Source organism: Camelina sativa, chromosome 11, assembly GCF_030686135.1.
Source record: "Camelina sativa cultivar CO46 ecotype springtype chromosome 11, ASM3068613v1".
NCBI classification, from domain to species: Eukaryota; Viridiplantae; Streptophyta; class Magnoliopsida; order Brassicales; family Brassicaceae; genus Camelina; species Camelina sativa.
The window spans coordinates 13,241,875-13,262,527 of record NC_141890.1 but is presented as its reverse complement, the minus strand read 5'-3'; the positions used below and the strand labels follow the sequence as shown (position 1 = coordinate 13,262,527).

Genomic DNA, 20,653 nt, shown 5'->3' with positions numbered 1-20,653 from the left:
GTAATCATGTTGAGACAATAAGCAAAGAAAATACTTTGAAATCATAAGTATTACCCAAGACAAGAAAAGTATTCTTAGAGATTACATGCATTATCTAGAAGATAAAATGCTTTGTGAAAATCTCATTGTTTGGCATGACCGGTTAAGCCATTTCGGTTTAGTAGTGATGCGAAAGAATAATCAGAAATTTCTGAAAATATTTATTAGAGAACCTAAAGAGTTTTCTTTGTGATTTATTATGTGTGCTGCTTTACAAAGCAAACCGATTATATGGTTTTCACCGACCCCATGAATCTGGATAATGTCAATTTTCTCGTATGTATACAAAGAGATATTGTGGACTGATCATCCACCATATATTCGAGTTTGAAAGAGTATTTGGTTAATTGACAATGGTGGTGAAACCAGGCTATGTGATTGACAAAAATGAATCTATATGTCAATAAATTCACATCGGGCCAACAAATTATCATGAGTAATCCCCATTACAATTGGTTTGGGTCAGAAACCAGATATATTCCATCTAAAATGTGTTATACATGTTGAGTTGCTCCACCACGGTGATTAAGATGGAATTTGAAATAATGTTGGAAATATGTTGGATATGAATCTCTTTTAAATATTGAATATCTCGAGAATTTGAGGCTCAGGATTCAAAGACTGTTTCAGTGAGTCAGTCTTTCCAACATGATGGGGAGAAAATAAACAGCTGGCAAAAATAAATATTGGAAAAATTATCTTGATCCTCGTACTAAGAAATGTGCGATAGAAATTGAAAAAGATAATTTATTTGCAAAGTTTAGCAAATATGTTGTAAGGCATTTTCTGACCTTGAATGACAAAGTCACATATACCAGATGTGCTCCAATTGAAATTAATATCCTAGAAGGGGATAAGATCAACTGCTAGTAAGTCTAAAGATCACATGAAGTGTGATAGACTGATGGTTCCAAATATAAGCATCCTCGGAAAAGAAAAGGAGCATAAACTAATATGGCATTGAGGAAGCAAAGAGTTATGACAATTCTCTAGAAGAGATGTAGACATGAGTAAGAAAGATATTCAGGTACGTGAGAATGATAATGAAATGAAATCTCAAGAAGTTGATTCATGTCTAGAATAAAAAAGAACCAATAAGCAAATCGACGTCATAATATGTTTGCATGCAGTATTGCAGTTGATGATATTATTGATAAAAATCGAGGATCATAAACCGCGGTTAATAGAAAATGTTCTATTGAAAAGTGTACACAAAGAATGATTGATTAATCATTGAAAGAAGTAACTATGAAATAGTTATAGTCTCTTAAAGAGATAATATTTGGACTTGTAGTCCTTACACTTGAATAGTGTAAAATGAGTGGGACATAAGGGGATCTGTATGAGAAATAAAGTACGTGTAGAAGTACAATGATTCTCATAAATACTTGATATTTATTATGAGAAATGCACTCTCATATGGTGGAAGCAACTATGTAGATCCCTTATGAGTTTGAAATAAGAACAAAACTTGATTCAGTCTATCCATAAGGTTTTCAAACTGTCAAAAATATCTCTTAAAGTAATTATATTGCTAGAAGCAATACTTTATAGTTCTCAAGAAAACGTTTTGTAGACTTTTGACACCTTTGAGGAGAAAATGGTGAAAGTTTATCTACATGAGAGAATCATGTGTGTAGATCATTGTTGTTAATCTTAGGGATCTCATAGTGGGTTGAAAATAAATCGGTAACAAGATAAGTGAATATCTTAGGGTTGTGTAAATCCGAGATTGAACACTAATTTTAATTGTGTTCAAGAAGTATTTTCAAGAAAGTTTGAGGACATAGGCCTTTGTTGAACCTCGTTAAAAGAAAAAAATTATATGTGTATCTTGTCTTTTCAGCACTTACAAGTGGTTCTTGTTAAAAGAAAGGTACAAAAATAAGTGCAAATATGTTGATGATGAAAATATTATCTGATCTCCGGTAGAGATTTCATATACCTAGGAATATATGGAGAAATAATCAGTGATGAAATATACTCCTGAAAGATGGAGAAATCAGATTGTGTAAGATCAGATATTTCATGAAATTTTTTGAGGTTACAGATTTGACATCTGATGAGAGAGATGTTATCTCAAGATGCTTACATTATCTTACATAGAAAAATGGTCTTGTAGTACCATAATAAGAAGAAGAGTTGAAAGAGAAAGTTTTACAAGGAGATTATGAAGAACTCCTATGTATAAGATGATTGTTTGGAAGATTGTATGTAAATGAATTTTGGGCTTAAAGTTGAAATAGATCTTCGATATGAAAGGGGCTCAAATGACTTGAAGTTCACTGACCCAGAAGAATATATGATGATCATATGAGTTTTGTACACTAAAGCACTGTTTATAACAGTTCTGAAAAGATGATATATATGATCATAATGCATAACCTGAAGATGATGCTTTCAGGGGGAGAAATATGATCATAAGCGTGGTTGTACTCTTTTTCCCTTATCATGGTTTTTATCCAATTGGGGTTTTCCATGAAAGGTTTTTAATGAGACAACAAAAGAACATGCGAAAGATAAACACCTGAAGAGGAATATTATGATTCCAATGGTGAAAGACTATCATCTTCAAAGTTTTTGAAATACATTGATGAGATTGTGAGAAACAAAGATAATGATAAAGATGAGTCACTTGCGAGACCCATGACCAATAGAAGAATGGCGATACACGTTTACTACAGATTCGTTCAAGTGAAAATTTCGGGAACCATTTATCAAGGCGTTTCCAACCATTACTTTGGAGAAGCTACCTCATCATTTTGGATCGGTCATCTCGAAGATTTCAATGAGGGGGAGTAAAAGCGCGCTGCACTCTTTTTCCCTTAACTATGGTTTTTCCCACTGAGTTTTCCTGGTAAGGTTTTTAATGAGGCAGCATCTCACATGCGCATTTGGGACTACAATTTTATAATAGTCATCCATGGGAGAGTGTTATAAATATATTGTATTATGTGGATGCCCATTATCAATCCATTAGTGTAAACCCTAAACCCTAAAGTTGTATCATTATATATATATATATATATATTATATCCTATGGAATAGATTAATATACAAGAGAACAATTTTCTAAATCTTTGTGTTCAAAAGTTATTAAAAATACATCATATAGATTCAAACAAGACTAGTGAAAAAAAAAGAGATTGGAAAAAGGAAAAAATGACAAAAGTATTAGTAAAACAATCAAGTAAAGGTCAAAGTAATTAAAGAAGAGATAAAGCATCTCGAAAGTCATCTTTCCTCTATCTTCAAATGCCAACAAATAAAAGACAAATGGTTTTTGAGATAATCTTTTTCTTTCTCTGAGAGATTTAGTATACAAATGACTTGTTGATGGAAATTTTGACATCGAAATTCTCAAACTATATAATACGATTCTGATAGTGGCAGGTTTATAATACGATTATTTGGAAGAAGAAAAAAAACTAAAATAATAATGATCTACAATTTCATCCACTTCAAAATTACCGGAGATCCCCCGAACATTTAATCCGGTATTTTTTTTACCAAAAAAAAAAATTACCGGAGAAAAAAAAGATGCCAATCGCCAAAACATGAACTTCAACTACACTTGTTAGATCGTTTTCTCACATTAAAGCCACTCTACATTTTTCCCATTTTATTACCAAGGCACGTATATATGTTTGATAAATACGCTGACAATAATTTTTCTACTTATTTTGTCTACAAATTACAAAATTGGTACTTATAAAGCATATTTCTGTTTTGAAATCAAAACATAATATTACCAAAAAAGTTGCAAAAATGTGTCTAAATCATAAGCCAATGCAAAGAAAGTGATATAAACCCAAAGATCTCAAGCAAATAGACATAAATAAACAAACACCTAATTACATTACATCCCCACTTACAAATGTGAACATTAACTGTTAAAGATCACCAAAAAGTCATCAAGATTCAAGAATATGGCTTTCCTTTTCAAAAAGCAGTACACGTCTCTGTCTCACATAGACAGTGTATTCAATGCATTGTGTTGTCTTCCCACTTTACACCAGCTCAGCCTCTGTTCCTCTTCTTCTTCTTCTTTCTCTTCTCTTCCAAAACCAGAAAATTCTGCAGAATAACTTTTTATTCACAAGATTGGAAAGATAGAGTTTTCCAAATCCGAGAAACAAACACAAAAATATCTTGTCTTCGTCTAACAAAGAGATAGCTCCAAATCCAAAACAAAACAGAATACTCTGCTCTATAAAATTCGTTCCTTCATTACTCTGCTCTATAAAACAGAGTACTCTGCTTTTATAAATGAGCTAAAAGATCAGTACTAAAAACAAGAATGGCTGCCGTAACTGTCACGTTACTTGTTCTTCCCTCAATCTTTATTTCAACTCCACCAACTGTTCAAGGAAACGCAGAGCTGAAAGCTTTAATGGAGCTCAAATCGTCGCTTGACCCTGAGAACAAGCTTCTCCGATCATGGACGTTTAACGGCGACCCATGCGACGGATCTTTCGAAGGAATCGCCTGTAACCAGCATCTGAAAGTTGCAAACATATCTTTACAAGGGAAACGTTTGACCGGAAAATTGTCTCCGGCGGTTGCAGAGCTCAAATGTTTATCAGGTCTTTACTTGCATTACAATAGTCTCTCCGGAGAGATACCTCAAGAGATCACAAATCTCACTGAATTATCAGATCTTTATCTCAATTTTAACAACTTCTCCGGCGAGATTCCGGCAGAGATAGGCTCCATGGCTGGCTTGCAAGGTTAGCATCTTACTATACCGTTAGATTCCACAGAGCTGAACTACCTTAAACCACACTTCACCGACTTCTCACCTTGTTTGATTTGAATGGTTGTGTTTGTCTTTTGTTGCAGTTATGGATCTTTGCTGCAACAGCTTAACAGGGAAGATACCAAATGACATTGGATCTTTGAAAAAACTAAATGTGTTGTCTCTGCAACACAACAAACTAACTGGAGAGGTTCCTTGGAGGTTAGGGAACTTGAGTATGTTAAGCAGGCTTGATTTGAGCTTCAACAATCTGTTAGGTTTAATCCCAAAAACCCTAGCCAACATTGCTCAGTTGGATACTCTTGACTTGCGCAACAATACTCTCTCTGGCCTTGTTCCTCCTGGTGAGTTATGCTGATTCTTGAAATGTCTTTGTATAAGCTTATCTCTGTTTCTTGACTGATTTATTTTAAACTTGTAAAAGGTCTCAAGAAGTTGGCTGGGAGATTCCAGTTTGAGAACAACACCGGATTATGTGGTATTGACTTCCCTTCTTTGAGAGCTTGTTCTGCTTTCGAGGAAGCAAATATCGAATTCAAGCAGCCTTCGGGTGAAACAGACACTGAGAAGTCATCTCCTCACAACATCTTTGAGTCTGTATATCTCCAGAAGCATTGCAATCAAACACATTGCCATAAATCCTCATCAAAACTCACACAAGTTGCGTTAATTTCAAGCGTGATCACCGTTGCTATAACACTGATTGGTGCAGGTATATTGACCTTCTTTCGCTACAGAAGAAGGAAGCAAAAGATTAGTAACACACCAGAGTTTTCCAAGGGAAGACTAAGCACAGATCAGCAAAAATATCTCCGTGCATCGCCTCTCGTGAGTCTTGCCTACACCAAAGAATGGGATCCGCTAGGTGATAGCAGAAACGGAGCTGAGTTCTCACAAGAGCCTCATCTCTTTGTTGTTAACCTCAGTGTTCAAAGGAGTCCTGAGAGATGGTTCTCCGGTAGCTATCAGAAGCATCAACATAAGCAGTTGCAAGAACGAAGAAGTCGAATTCATGAACGGTCTAAAGCTTTTATCTTCGCTGTCACACGAAAACCTAGTGAAGCTACGCGGATTCTGCTGTTCTAGAGGCAGAGGAGAGTGTTTCCTCAACTATAATTTTGTTTCAAAAGGAAAGCTTTCGAACTTTCTTGATTTACAAGAAAAAGAAACCAATCAAATTCTTGCTTGGCCTGCAAGAATCTCCATCATGAAAGGGATTGCAAAAGGTTAAAGTCTTTTGATCACTTCTTTGTGTTTGTTTCAGGAAACAAAAATGTATATCTAACACGCAAAACTCTTACAGGTATTGCTTACTTACATGGAAGTGATCAACAAAAGAAGCATACAACAATTCATCGAAACATCTCACTCAAAAAAATCCTACTCGATGAGCAACTCAACCCACTAATCGCTGATTCAGGTTTACACAACCTTCTAGCAGATGATATGGTCTTCTCAGCGCTCAAAACAAGTGCAGCAATGGGATACTTAGCTCCCGAATACGTCACAACCGGGAAATTCACCGAGAAAACCGACGTTTTCGCCTTTGGAGTTATCATACTCCAGATAATATCTGGCAAACTCATGCTTACAACTTCACTGAGACTTGCAGCTGAAGATGGAGAAGTCAACGGTTTCATCGATGAATATCTCCGTGGAGAGTTTGATAAACAAGAGGCGATTGCATTGGCGAGGATTGGGATAAGCTGTACACAAGAGATACCAAACAATAGGCCTAATATAGAGACATTGCTTCAGGAGATAAAATTTATTAAAGAAGAGTAAATGAGTCTGTTTTTTAGTTAGTAACTTTGTTAAACTTTCTGCAAGAACCAAGAAGTATGATTATCCGGTTGAGTAGAATCACACCAATTGGTTTTGTTTGTCTTTAGCAAGAACCGGGTCGGTTTATAAATTGAATTTTATGTATATAAAATTAGAAATAAGATATTAACACAAAACATACACGCTAAAAGTAGAAGCTACAACCTCCTAAAAGCTGTACACCTAGGATTTAAAACAACCAATAGGGATTTGCCATCTCACTAATTAACAATTTAAAAAAATTTCAGAATTGCCTATATTAAGTTTTTTAAATGACCAATCGCAATCAGTCATCTCAATATTTAACATTTTTAAAATTATGTAAAATTTCTATATTATAATACTTATAAATAAAAGTATGTACAACGTTCCACATCGGCTAGAAAATTTTAGACGATAGATGGAAACCATTATAAATAAGACTAATATCCTTCCAACTACGAATGAACAGGAAGCTTGATTTATCTTCTTTTTTTTTTTTTTCTTTTTTTTTTTTTGTGACAACAGCATACAAAAATGGCTTAAATAAGCCAAAATGAAGGAACATTGTTTACATAGGTAACTAAATGCGGTTCTGCACAAACTCGTCGTGCTAAATTATCTGATTTACCATTTTGAGAGCGAGGGACGTAGACCAAAGCAAAAGAATCAAACTCCTCTCTATCCGCCTGTATGTCCTCCAAATAAGGCGTAAAAGCTGGCCACTCGAAAGGTGAAGACACCATTTTCACTAAGTCGGAGCAGTCGGTGAGAAAAACGACAGATTGATTGTCCGCCCCGATCATGCAACGCATAGCCCAAATAAGGGCTTCAATCTCGGCATGAAGAGGGGAGAGACAGCGTCGAAGGTTGGCAGCTCCCATAGAAGGGTCACTACCTGAAGGTGACGTACAAAACCATCCTCTACCCGCATAGCTATCTGTTGCTTTCCAAGAATCATCTACAAAACAAATATAACTCAAGGAGGACCGAGGGAATGTGAATCCCCTATTCCTATCGAGTACAGCCGCATTATTACCCGTCGGATCGAATACCATATCCTCTGTCTGAGCCAGAACCCATGCCTTTGCCTCATCCTCTGCTATCCGTAAGATAGCAAGAGGATTTGAATCCAGGTTACCAAAAACCTTGTCATTGCGCGCCTTCCAAATGTACCACAAAATCCAGGGAAAGAATTCCTGTGTTGGAACATTGGTAAACCTCCAAAAGAGGAAATCCATGTTAGTGAAAACTGATCTCAATGGAAAGACACCCAGGGCTGTCGGAAACTGCGACAAAGCCCAAACCTGTCTCGCTGGGGAGCATTCAAAGAGGACATGATTAATTGTCTCCTCCCGAGAACCACAAAGACCACACATGACATCATCACCTATACCATGTTTCCGTAAATTAGCCGTAACCGCCACGCATCCCGAGAGCACTTGCCACATAAAATGACGGAGTTTCGGGGGCACCTAATTTTCCACACAAAGGCCTGAAGCGGCATAATGCTGGGTCCCAAAACTTGCGACTCAGCTGGAGTCGTCATATTTGAACGAAGAATATGATACCCTGACTTAACCGTATATTTACCAGACTTAGTAAAATGTCATCCCAGCAAATCCGGTTTGTCCGGTTGTCGCAAAGGTAAGGCAGAAATTATAGCAACATCTTCCAGAACAAAAGTAACGGCAAGTTGAGCCATATCTCAGGAGTTAGAACTCCTGTCAATAAGGTTTGAAACTCGTAGCAGAGGGTCAGAAGGGAGCCATGTGCTCATTGCTGGTCTCGGGGATTGGGTAGGGATCCATGGGTCAGTCCATACCGAAATGGAATCACCAGATCCTACTCGTTTAATCAGTCATTTATTAACCAGAGAGCGAGCAGAAACTATACTCTGCCACCCATAAGATGGCGAGTAAGATTTGATTGGATCCAAAGTATCAGAATGCCGATAGTAACAACCTTTAAACACCCGTGCATAAAGAGAATCCGGAACTGTTATAAGGCGACAAAGTTGTTTGGCAAGCAATGCCGTGTTATAATCATCTAAACTCCTAAAACCCATCCCTCCATCATCTTTGCTGAAACACAGCTTGTCCCAGGCGATCCAATGGAGACCCCGAGATTGCCCAGACAAGCTCCACCAAAAATTCGAAATGGCGCTGGTCAAATTCCTTGTGACCGTCTTTGGGAGACGGAAACATGACATCACAAAGATAGGGACCGCCGTGGCTACCTACTTAATCATCACCTCCTTACCCCCTTTGGACAACAACCGAGCGGGCCACCCACTAGCCCGTGCTTGTAACTTATCTTGAACAAAAGAAAAAAAAATTTCTTAGAGCCACCTAAACTCTCCGGGATGCCTAACTAAGAACTCATCCCGCCCAAGTTTGATATACCCAAAACTCCCTTTAATTCCTCCCGGAGATCAACATCCACCGTGTGTCCAAATTGGACAGAGGACTTCTGGAAATTTATTTGCTGACCAGAAATCCGCTCATATTGCTTAAGGATCCTCAACACCACCTCACACTGCTCCTTTGTCGCCCGACGAAAGAACAATCTATCATCCGTAAATAATAGATGAGAGATGGGAGGACAAGCAGTTGAAACCCTGATACCGGTAAGTTGCTTCGCTTGTTCTGCTTTCCGAAAATGGGCAATAAGCACCTCCGTACACAAAATAAAAAGATAAGGCGACAGAGGGTCGCCCTGTCTCAATCCTCTATCGGGAATAATGGATCCATGAGGATGACCATTAATCAAGACCCTATATTGGACTGATGTCACACACCACATGATCCAAGATATCCATTTTTCACAAAAACCAAGCCTTCTAAGCAGATTCTCGACAAAAGGCCATTACACCCTATCATAGGCCTTACTTATATCCGTCTTGATGGCCATAAATTTCCCTTTACACGAAGGGTTAGTGCAAAGCCCATGAAACAGCTCCTGTGCGATCAAGATATTATCTGAAATATAACGACCCGCCACAAACGCCGACTGCGTTTCGGAAACCGGAAGAATTTCGCGAAGTTGTTGACATAAGACCTTAGAAATAATTTTATACCCAACATTGCACAAACTAATAGGACGTAATTCAGACATCATGGTCGGTTTCTCCACCTTTGGAATAAGGCAAATATTTGTCTCATTTAACCGTTTGTCAAAAACCCCCCTCTTGAATAAAGGAATTAACCAGAAGGACCAAATCCGCGTTAACCGTATTCCAAGCTTTCTGATAAAATAATGCCGTCATACCATCCGGTCCCGAAGCTTTATCCGGATGCATCATGAACAACACCTGCTTAATCTCTGATTCGGAAACCTCCCGCGTTAAGGAATCATTTGTAGCCTGCCCAACCGATACACCGATCTCGGCAAGACTCTCCTCAAAATCTGACGGATCCGATGAAGTGAAAAGCTCCTGAAAATACGAAACCGCAGTATGTTGGATCACACTTTCCTCTGTCGACCAAGTACCATGTTGATCATGAAGACCGACAAGTCGGTTCCTGACCCGACGTTGCTTTGGCTGAGCATGAAAATAACTGGTATTATGATCCCTGAATCTCATCCACCGACTTCTACTTTTCTGATACCAATAAACCTCCTCATCCCGATATGCCTCCCGTAATCGCCAAGTAAGCTCCGCAATCTCCTCTACCGTTGTACTGTCATTCTCTTGGGCTGCCGCTAATTTAGATTTCAAATCTTCAATTGTTTCCCGCCCGTACGGAACCTGAGCTTTCGCCACTGAGAAATAGCCCGCCAACAAGTAGTAATTTTGTCCACTAGAGAAGTAGACGGTAAACCGCCTCCCACATCCCACCCCTCCGCAATGGCTCCAAAAAGACCCTCCTTGTCAAGCCAACGTCGATCAAAGCGAAAGCTGTTTTTACCCCGGCGAATTTTGTTCTCAATTACCGCTATCACCGACATGTGATCTGATGCAATCCTTGGTAAATATTCCCTAAAAGAATCAGTAAACAAATCATGCCACTATTCATTTGCAAAAACCCGATCCAACCTACAACGTATCGGTTGAAACTTATCAAGCGTACAAATTTAAAAGTTTTATTTGGTTTAATATAGCAAATTAAAACTTCTAAAAATCTTCAAAATTTTATAATATTTTAAAAAGTTTAAAATATTAACAATATTGAAACTTTAGATGTAGTTGAAAAGTTTAAAATATTATAATTATTGAAACTTTTAAAAGATTCAAATATTATAAATATTTAAACTTAATAGAATGTTTAAAAATACTATAAATACTTCCATAGAAAGTTTAAAATATTATGAATGGTTTAAGTATCATTAATATTTAACTCTAAAAAATGTTATAAATCTTTGGTAAAAACACCTCTAAGCACCTCTTTCGATTTTGTATAGTTCACGAAATAGAAACATGTATTTTTGGCCTTTTTGACTTTAGTTCTTGGTGGTAAGTTTACAATGGTGCTAAGTTATTCTTTAAATTCGAAAGCAGATGTTGAGTCAGAAGATACGAGGATTGTTGCAGAGGCTATCACACGGGTTAATCAAGGTCTGCTGTTTCATTCTGTTATATTATATTCTACTTTTGCTTTTCTCTGTGCTGATCAATGCCCAAAGCCACACTTTATATCTGTCTGACTTCGTTATCCATCTTTATTACCCCTAGTAGTAAGAAAAGCTGATAGTGAAACCACCAGAGACTCTAATCAGGAGAGATTGGAGAGAATGTCCAAGTTAGCAGAAATGGAGGATCTTCAAGTTTTACATGTAAGTTCCAAATTTTTCCAATATCCCAAGTTACGAGAAGCTCTATTATATACTGATAAGTAGAGATTGGTTATATGAAAATGCCTATCTATTCTGTTGTGCCCTCAAATGCATTGTAAAATTTCTTTCGTCTGCAGTTCTTGACATCAATAAAAGAATTACTGAGACATTTTTGGTCATCTTACCCTAACAACTACATATTTTCATACCAAGGTAAAATTTTTTCTTTTCTTTCTGTTTCAGAAATCTCCCCATCCCAGAATTTGCTATATACATAGATTCCTTGGCTTTCTAAGGAAATTTTCGAACTAATCTTACACCAAGAGCAAGTTCTTTATGCTAGGATGTTATATGTAACTATGCAGGCTGGTAGGCTGAAGGATGCAATGTCCAATGGTTATTCACAACTCGAGGTATGTTATGAAATTCCTCAAGTCTTTTTGATATAATAAGCAACTCGGAGTAATCCATTAGAACAGTAGTTCCTAATCTCTCCATACCAATGCAACACAAACATGAAAAATTTGGGTAAACTTGGCTCAAGATTGTAGTTGAAGCTTATTAGATATGGTCTATTATTCCTGTGTATTGTCCCCGTGATATTAACCCATTCATGACTCAGGCGATGAAAGAGTCCGTGCAATCTGATCTCCAGCATCAGGTTTCTTTACTGGTTCATCCCATGCAACAGGTTAGCTTCTTGGTCAAGTCACATTGCATATGTCCGGTTTCACCAGCCAAAACTTGCATTGTAATCTGGTTTATGAATTGATGATAAACCTGTTTTCTCTGCCAGGCTCTTGACGCTGCGTTCCGACACTACGAAGCCGACTTGCAGAGAAGAACCCCTAAGAGCGTTGTGGAGGCAGCAACAATTATGAAATCTCTCAGTAGAAAGAATTGAAAACAATTCTATAGAAGATATAGGATATTAACAGTTGAGATATTTATATGATACTAGGTTAGACCCGCTCGATGCCGCAGGATATTTTTAATATGTTTTTAAATGCATCTGATATTAAATATATGATTTTTAATTTTCTGAAATTATGTTAATCATAAAAATTATGATTTACACAGTGATAAAATATAGAAATGTACTGGGAAAAAAAACCTACAATGGTTTATAACTTCGTTGTATTTGTTATGCGTTTACATTTTAAGTTGGATATATTTAATTGTATAATTGGCTTAACAAAAATTCAAACACTGCAATTATCACCGTAAAAGAAATCACATCTATATTCTTAGTAAATGCATGAAATAAGATAGACATATGATAATTTTTGTTTGGTAATACGTAAAATTTATGTATGTTGCTCCAAGAATGAAGAATCCAACAACTAATGTTTATCCTCCACACATCGAGAGATTAACGTAGCTCACTCTTAGAATGAAGTGTAGATTAAACAATTGTATGGTTTTTTTTCTTTTTTTTGGTCCAGGAGTAATTGTATGGTTTGTTCCCACATTTAGATTACCAAAGCGTTAGACAAAAATAAACAAAAGAAATGAATAACGTAACTAATCATAACTTGTTAATATCACAAATCAATACTATTGACTAATGATAAAAGTGATGTGGAAGATAGAAGGATTTTTATTATACATGAAATGCTTAACTGTATTATTTAATTTAATTGGCTATCTATTTAAGATTTTACAAGTTATAAATAAAATGATAAATGTGAACTGGTATTTTAGATTTTACTCTTTTTTTCTTTAGATGTTACTTGTTTATCAACTTGTTAAATGAATCATTAGCATGCAGGTTTTGATAACATTGACTTTGTTTGCATTTTTTATTGAATAAGTGACGTATTGTAAGTTATATGTTTTAAAAAAAAAATCTATTTTAGCAACTTGGATGCGTTCTAGTGATTGTGCTACATACTATTGGTAGAAGAGCTAAAACAAATTGTGTAGCAGTGTAGGTAATGTAATAATGTAGAAAAACATAATTGCAATTAAGAAAAGTTTTCTTTGTTTTCTATGTACAGTTGTTTTTGCGGTTAAGAATACTCCAATCGAAACAGATTAGTGGACCAAAGGGTAAGAGAGCCCAATTGAAGAATATTAAAAATGAAACAGAGCCCATTACGAAGACAAATCTTGTACCACTGCAACAAAAAGACAAACTTAATTAAAAGCTGTGCACAAAACAAGAATGAATATTATCCATGTAGGCAAACAAAAAACTGATGTATGTTAATGTTATAATTTTATTTGTTACATATTTTAACTGATTTGTCAACTCCTCCTTCAACTAAAAAACTGAGGTGTCAACATTAGAGAGAAACACATCCTATTTTTATGTTATTAATATGTCATCATCAATATAATGATAAATAAATGTATAAAACTATAATATGAAATTATGAGTTAATTGAGGTCCAAATCAAATCTATATTTAGAAAGAGAAGAGAAAATATGAATTTGTGAGGTCAAAAAAAAAAAAATATTACTTGAATTGTATAAAAATATATTAAAAAATCTCAGTTACAACCCTTATTCACTTAGTTATAATATATATATTATTGCCCATACTGATTCGACTTCACAATCTCACTTACAAGTTACAACCCTTATTCACATTAGTCTACGAGATTTGCATAGACCACACTTATAAACATGAGAAAACTAACTAAGTGCCATAAACAGTAAAAAATCTTTTCGAATGTGCCATAATCGGTTACACCTTTCGAAATCTACTATAGCAATGGCATTAGGTATGAAACGAATTACAAAAATATCGTTCGGCCAAACATTAGTAAAGAAAAATTAACCTTCTTACCCTAACCTCCGAAACCGAATCGTCGTTCAGTTTCTCTTCTACGCAGGTCTCTCTTACGCGGCTCTGTGTTTGTTACTCGCATCACCGTTTAACAAAATAAAAAATCCGCTTACTGAACTGTCTTCATTATCTCTGGTAGGACGGCTGACGAAGTTTGGTGTGGGTCCGAAATTTTATTGGGACATCGTTAGTTCGCGATGGCGATGAATTTCTCAACACTATATGCCACCGTAGAAGGGTACTTTTCTTCATTTGCCCGACGATATTTGTATCTTTATTTATAGTAATAAATTGACAGTAGTCCAAAAAATCCCTCTGCTTCCGTCAACGAGAAAACCCAAGGGGATTTCCCGACTGCCCACACGTCACGGTCAGGTTTTAAAAATTATTTAAATTCCAGTGGACGACATCGCAGTAGGTTCCCGTAACCTTAAGGACCAGATCTGTAAACTTTGAAAATGTTCATATGAATTGGTCTATTCGGATTCAGAAGTTGTCTATTCGAATTTAGATGATGTCCTTCAATATTTGTCTATCGAGATAAGGTTAACTTCGATATTGTCTTTCGTTATTGTATACTAGTAGACAATTGTCAACAGATTAATGTCTACAATGTGGAAGATTAATGTCTACCACGCAAAGTTGTTATGAATTGGTCTACTCTAATTTTGATATTGTCTATCGGATTTACACCTTGTCAACCATTATTTTGTCTATCGAGATGACGTATACTTCAGTAAAGTCTCTTGTTATTTACCACACAGGAACATGAGCCCACATCCAACAATCTTACGGAGTGATTTAGAGCTCCTACCTCCTAGGCTATTCGCAACTAATTGATCCTCAGAAAGGACATATCAACTCTTACTCGAAGCCAGAATATCTCCTCGACATTGTTGAAGTCTTAGATGGGACGAAAGAGTTTGAGTGACTTAAGTCTTCCCCGTTTGTTTGTCTGTTCCGACTACTAGTAAGGAAGAGCTCGCTGTCAGGGAAACTGTTCCATCAAATCCTTTGTCGATCACTTGTTACTAAGAAGAGACATGAGCTGTGGTTTGTTTATGGCGGTCATCCCATACGATTTTCCCTCAGAGAGTTTGTTATTGCCACTGGTCTGAACTGCGGGAAATTGCCAAGTCAAAACGATATTGCGAAAATACAGAATCCAGGGGAAGGTGATGAACCTTACTGTAAGAGTCTATTAGGACCAAAGAAATCATACACTATACAAGAGATTGTGAATATGTTGAAACTAGACAAGAGGATGCCGAAGGAAAAAAATGGATGGCGCAAGGAGGTTACAATTGGCGCTAATTGTAATAGTTGAGGGTATATTGGTTTGCGACTCATCAACTGTTAGAGTGACCAAAAAAATTGTGGAGATGGTCAAAGATGTTGATGCATTTGCCAAATATCCATGGGGGCGTGTAGCATTTGGTAAGACATAGAAATGGTTGAAGTTGGAGATAAAGTGGATTGTGTGGAGAAACTAGTTGACAAATTTAACTAGTCGCATACATCTACGCACAGGTTTACACTTTCCTTCCAACTGATGTTTCTTTATGCCATTCCGCTATTGAAAAAATACCTTCCTGAAACAGAGGATGAGTTGAGGTTTACTGATCGTTCGGTCCTCCAATTGACTATGCTTAAGACCTTCCACAATTCCACAATTACAGAAATCGAGAATGATCCGAGTGTAAATTTTATAATCTATTAGACAACTTAATTTTCATACTCTTTGGGATTTAAGATGCTGATATTTTTTTTATTTTCAACGCAGATTGAAGTTCAAAGCATATTCGACACTGCAGACTGTGACTGTGACCTTCAAGATTACTCTTGGGGTGATGAATTTGACGATATGGGAGTCCAATACATTTTGGATAAGCTTCAAGATGGACACATTTTTAAGAAAGAGGACTGGCATGGGGGGGGGGGGGGGGTTAGCACAGTTACCTATGATTAGCTACACTTTGGTTCAAAAACCAAAAAAAATTTGGACAAGTTAGAAATAGCACCCCCAAAGAAAGAGGTAAAATGAAGAGGCAAATCAAGGTTGCAAACTCGCAAAGTCTGGATGGAGATTCAACTCATGTGGTTGTGGATTGTGTCATTGCTGAAGAACTTTTGAAAGAGGTGGATCGTAGAACCAATGCGACTATTGCGAAGATAGAGTTAAAGCTATCGTTGGAGCGGGGTGCACTTAGAGACGAGATAATAGATGATGCTTTGAAAACACTACTGGAGAAAGGTGTATTTGACCAATGTGCCCCTATTACTCAATCAGAATTGAGAAGCCATAACAACAAGTCCTCATGGTCAATATGGCGAGATGGATCAGACAAAATCCCACAAGAAGAGGTCTGTTATGTATTCGATGCCATAGCCAAGTAGTAGCTTGCAATTTTGAAAGTAAAATAGAAATTTTGTCACTTTTAATAACTTAATGATGAATACCAATTGAAACTTGCAAAATATAATTCAAACACTTTTACATTATTAACAACTAAACACCAATAAAGTAGGCATGAATGTTACATGTGAATCTTGACAATTGTTCAAGTTCTTCAATAATTTTTGTTAAAATTAAATGTAATCTATCACTTAGAACTTAGAAGTTATCTTTACCACATAAAAAACTCAAGTAAAGGGTCCATACCAAACAGTCCATACCATACCAAACAGTTTCAAGTAAAGGGTCGTTAAATACACACATAAACCACAACTCATTCATCACGACTCTCACAACAAGAGCTAAGAACTTCTAAAGGTCACAAATTACTCTCTCTAAATTTTACTTTCACCATTCATTTCCTTTTTTTTTACCAAGTCTCTCTACTCTCTCATCTATACATTTGTTATATGAGGAAAGTGAGTGTCGGAGAATGCTCTCAGGGAATCATTAAATGATATGCTTTGTTTATATATTTGCTCTGTTTTGCTCTGTTTAAATGATCTGCTTTGCTTATGAAAAAATGCTCTGTTTTGCTCTGTGTTTAAGGCCGAGTTTGAAGTTAATCACCCAGACAAATACATCACATCGATTTGGGGAACGGTTAGAGATGATGGGAGTCGTACCATCAAAATCGAGAACATTTTGTTTGCTGGATTAGTGGAGGTTGTTTGTTTGCTCTGTTTTCTGTTCTACTTATGGTTGTACCATTTTGTAATTGCAATGTTTTTTTTTTTTTTTTTTTCAGTTAAACCCTAAACTACTTGAAAATTTCACAGTGGATGAAAATTACATTGCTCGGTTTAAGTTTCCGGTGTCGCAGCTTCAGTTCAAGACATCATACGGGAGAACATCTCAGGTGTTTGGTTCGCCCGGTTTGCTTAGCAATGAGTTCGTGATAGGCAAAAACGGAACGAAACTTGTTGGGCTCCATGGTCGCTTTGGTGACTTTCTCTGCTCTATAGGAGCTCACTTTATTCTCGTTCCTCCTGTTTTTAAGCAACTAGAACTTCATGGTGGGTTCCTTGGGGAGAAATGGGACGATGGGGTTTACGACTCTGTGAGGAAAGTTCGTGTTGGAGAAGATGCTGATCGTGACATCTCCGTTGAATTCGAGTACAGTAATGGAGATCAGCTGATAACTCATTCTCACGGCAAAATACTACAAGAACGTAAAGAGGTATATAAATATTGGTTTCTTATTTAACCAAAAAAAATATTGGTTTCTTGAATCCATGTTCTGTTTTTCAATATTCACTGCTTAATGTAACCCTGGTTCTGCAGTTTGTGCTGGACTATGAAAATGACGAGTACATAAAGTCCATTGAGGGATTTTACGATAAATTTGGTTACATTTCGTCTTTAACCTTCAAAACATCAAGAGATAGAGATTCTGAGGTATTTGGGAAACCGAAGGGTAAGAAATTCGTCCTCATGGCAAAAGGGTTTGATAAGCTTGTCGGGTTCCGAGGAAGGTCTTACGATAATTGTGTCACTGCTCTCGGAGCAAATTTTGCGGTGGTGGTAGCTCCTCCAGTGAAGAAACTAGAAGCAAAAGGTGGGAATCCTGGTTGCGAGGAGTGGGATGATGGGATCCACGAAGGTGTTTACAAGATAATGGTATCAAGCGAACACTCAGCTGTGAAGTCGGCCAAGTTCGAGTACGTCAACGGATACGCCGACGGACAGTACCAAACTGTAAATGGAAACGATCACGTGAAGATCATCCCAGGTGATGATATCAAAGAGGTATTTGCTCTATTTCTCGAATTTATTAATACCCAATGAACTTTTTAATGTCAATATAGTTTTATGTTTGGTGTAGTTTAAGCTTTCGTTAGGAGATGAATACATCACATCCGTTGAAGGACACTACGGTCAAATACATAACGATGGAATAGCGCGTGAATTGACTGAACTGATTGGATTCAAATACATAACGATGCTTAAGTTCAAGACAAACAAGGGTATAACATATCAAGCGTTGGGAAACGAAGAAGAAGATTCTGAGTATGTGGGCGAATCGTTCGTGTTGGGGATGGAAGGTCACAAGATTGTTGGGTTCCATGGCATGTCTTCATATGATACTCTTAATCGAATTGGTGCTTACGTCAAGCCAATCGATAGCCCTTAAAAGTTTTTTATTTATAAAGTGCAAAAGCATGTGCCTTATGTCATCTTCTTAATTACCTTTTTATGTCATCTTCATGGTTGTTGTTGCTAGTATTCTCCTTAATTGTGCCTTATGGCTTTTCCATTTGAATAAAGAAGTACTCTATTTTTATATTTACACTAGTTATCTAATTTTCTTCAATAAAGAATGTGTTATACTTATACATATTGTTATATAAATACTTCAAACAAAACTTAACTTAATTCACTAAAAAAAAATTAATAACTGAAACAGAAACAAAATGATCTTTCGATTACAAGCATCTAAAGTGGCATGTAAAGCAAAAGGTGCATTTACCATTACATGCATATTTTGTCACTATCACATTAACTCATTTTCCACTAGCGAGATCTACCAATATCACATAGTTTCACATTCACTGGTAAAAGAAATATAGTTGTGAGTCTTGTCAGAATCAATAATTCACAATGTTGAAACCTTTTTTCACAATGTCAAAAAATTTATTCCAAGCTGTATTCAAAACATTAATTTCAATAAAACCTACTGTTTAGAAGTAAGTGGAAACGGAACGGTTACTAAAATTTCACAAATACGAACGATAATTTAACCATGCGAAAACAGGAATTTTATGCTTTTTGTAGTTCTTTTGAGATGAGAGAGAAAACGACAATCTAAAAAGTCATTCGTCACTTACTTTTGAGACGAGAGAGAAAACGACAATCCAAAATTATTATGTTAATTTTGACTTGGCAACGTACGAGGAATGAATATATTATATATGTCCGACTTGTAAAACATGTGATCCACACTATAGCTATAGTTTTACACAGCTCACTCATTTAAATGGATACAAAATATGCGACGATAAATGTAGCCAAATATTCTTAAACTGTAATTGATATTAGTGTATATATATATTCTCACACAATCATTATAATTAATTTGCTCTGTTTTTCCAATTATTTAAATTTTATTTTATCAAGTGAAGCTATAGTAGATTCACATTGTCTATTCTTGCGTTCTTCTAATTTTTTTTCTCACGGATTGGACGAAATAGTTCAATGTGTCATAGATATATCGTATTATATGGATGTCTATTATCGGCTCATTAGTATAAACTCTAAACTTTAATATTGTATCCCTATATATATGTTGTATCCTCTGCAACAGAGTAATAATATATTCATGGCTTCGTTATATAAAACTTATTTTTTTGTATAACAGATTGACCCATATCTACTTGGATGATTCACCGAAAAAAAATGTTTTAATTGTTCAGTATTTGTTGGTTTACTAATAAATAAAAAACAATATATATATAACTATATTATTATTATAATTATATTTTTTGGTAAAACGTTTTAGATTTTATGATAAAATCTTAAGTAAAAAAATAAAAACGTTTTAAAATATATATATATATATATATATAAAGAAATGATGCTTAATATTTATTTAGCATTCATTTATATCATTGTTTATAATGTTTGTGATTTACTTTATTTGTTTAATCACAAAATTAAATCTAAGAAAATTAGATATAATATCATGATGAAATATTTTAAATCATGTCTCCAACCTTCTTTGGTGAATACATTGAAAATTTAGTAACAAATTACTAAATAATAATTATTGATTTTGTTTTCTTGGCATCACTTCTATGGAGAGGTTTAAGTCCAAGTATATGATCATAAAAATGCATTTATTCTTTAGAATAATCTAAAGAAAGTAAATGACTAAAAGTCTATAGGAGAATATATACAAACAATTTAATTTCACTTATTACCAAGATTATAATAGAATATAATATCATTGTTAGAAATATATTAGAGAAAATATATTTTACTTGTCACAAAATATTGTTGTCATGTAAGACACAATATAGTAAAAATA

General features: G+C 35.7%; 2 protein-coding genes and 2 pseudogenes across 3 annotated transcripts; 3 read left to right on the top strand and 1 right to left on the bottom strand.

The window, feature by feature from the left end:
- The first annotated feature begins 4,108 nt into the window (after positions 1–4,108).
- Positions 4,109–6,759, top strand: LOC104723315 (cysteine-rich receptor-like protein kinase 21; annotated as a pseudogene). The gene is made up of 4 exons (XR_015570975.1): positions 4,109–4,769; positions 4,882–5,142; positions 5,223–6,024; positions 6,102–6,759. The product of XR_015570975.1 is annotated as a cysteine-rich receptor-like protein kinase 21 (transcript).
- A 384-nt stretch (positions 6,760–7,143) lies between these two features.
- Positions 7,144–8,813, bottom strand: LOC147933922 (uncharacterized). The gene is made up of 2 exons (XM_087472388.1): positions 8,475–8,813; positions 7,144–8,076 (listed from the first exon to the last, which is right to left on the bottom strand). The coding sequence occupies exons 1-2, from the start codon at positions 8,811–8,813 to the stop codon at positions 7,144–7,146; spliced, it is 1,272 nt and encodes a 423-aa protein (XP_087328514.1).
- Positions 8,814–14,368: 5,555 nt separating this feature from the next.
- On the top strand, positions 14,369–16,140 carry LOC147933921 (uncharacterized; annotated as a pseudogene).
- A 71-nt stretch (positions 16,141–16,211) lies between these two features.
- Positions 16,212–18,768, top strand: LOC104727954 (jacalin-related lectin 45-like). Its single transcript, XM_087472387.1, has 5 exons — positions 16,212–16,535; positions 17,149–17,292; positions 17,375–17,806; positions 17,911–18,375; positions 18,452–18,768. The coding sequence occupies exons 1-5, from the start codon at positions 16,212–16,214 to the stop codon at positions 18,758–18,760; spliced, it is 1,674 nt and encodes a 557-aa protein (XP_087328513.1). The 3' UTR covers positions 18,761–18,768.
- The last annotated feature ends 1,885 nt before the right edge of the window (positions 18,769–20,653 follow it).

Excerpts from the sequence above, each read along its gene's own strand:
- LOC147933922 (XM_087472388.1), bottom strand. The coding sequence starts at position 8,813 with ATGTCATGTTTCCGTCTCCCAAAGACGGTCACAAGGAATTTGACCAGC. Across the intron at positions 8,077-8,474 it reads TAGTTTCTGCTCGCTCTCTG|GTGCCCCCGAAACTCCGTCA; the intron begins GTTAATAAATGA and ends GTGGAAAATTAG.
- LOC104727954 (XM_087472387.1), top strand. The coding sequence starts at position 16,212 with ATGAAGAGGCAAATCAAGGTTGCAAACTCGCAAAGTCTGGATGGAGAT. Across the intron at positions 16,536-17,148 it reads ACAAAATCCCACAAGAAGAG|AATGCTCTGTTTTGCTCTGT; the intron begins GTCTGTTATGTA and ends TGCTTATGAAAA. Across the intron at positions 17,807-17,910 it reads TACTACAAGAACGTAAAGAG|TTTGTGCTGGACTATGAAAA; the intron begins GTATATAAATAT and ends CTGGTTCTGCAG.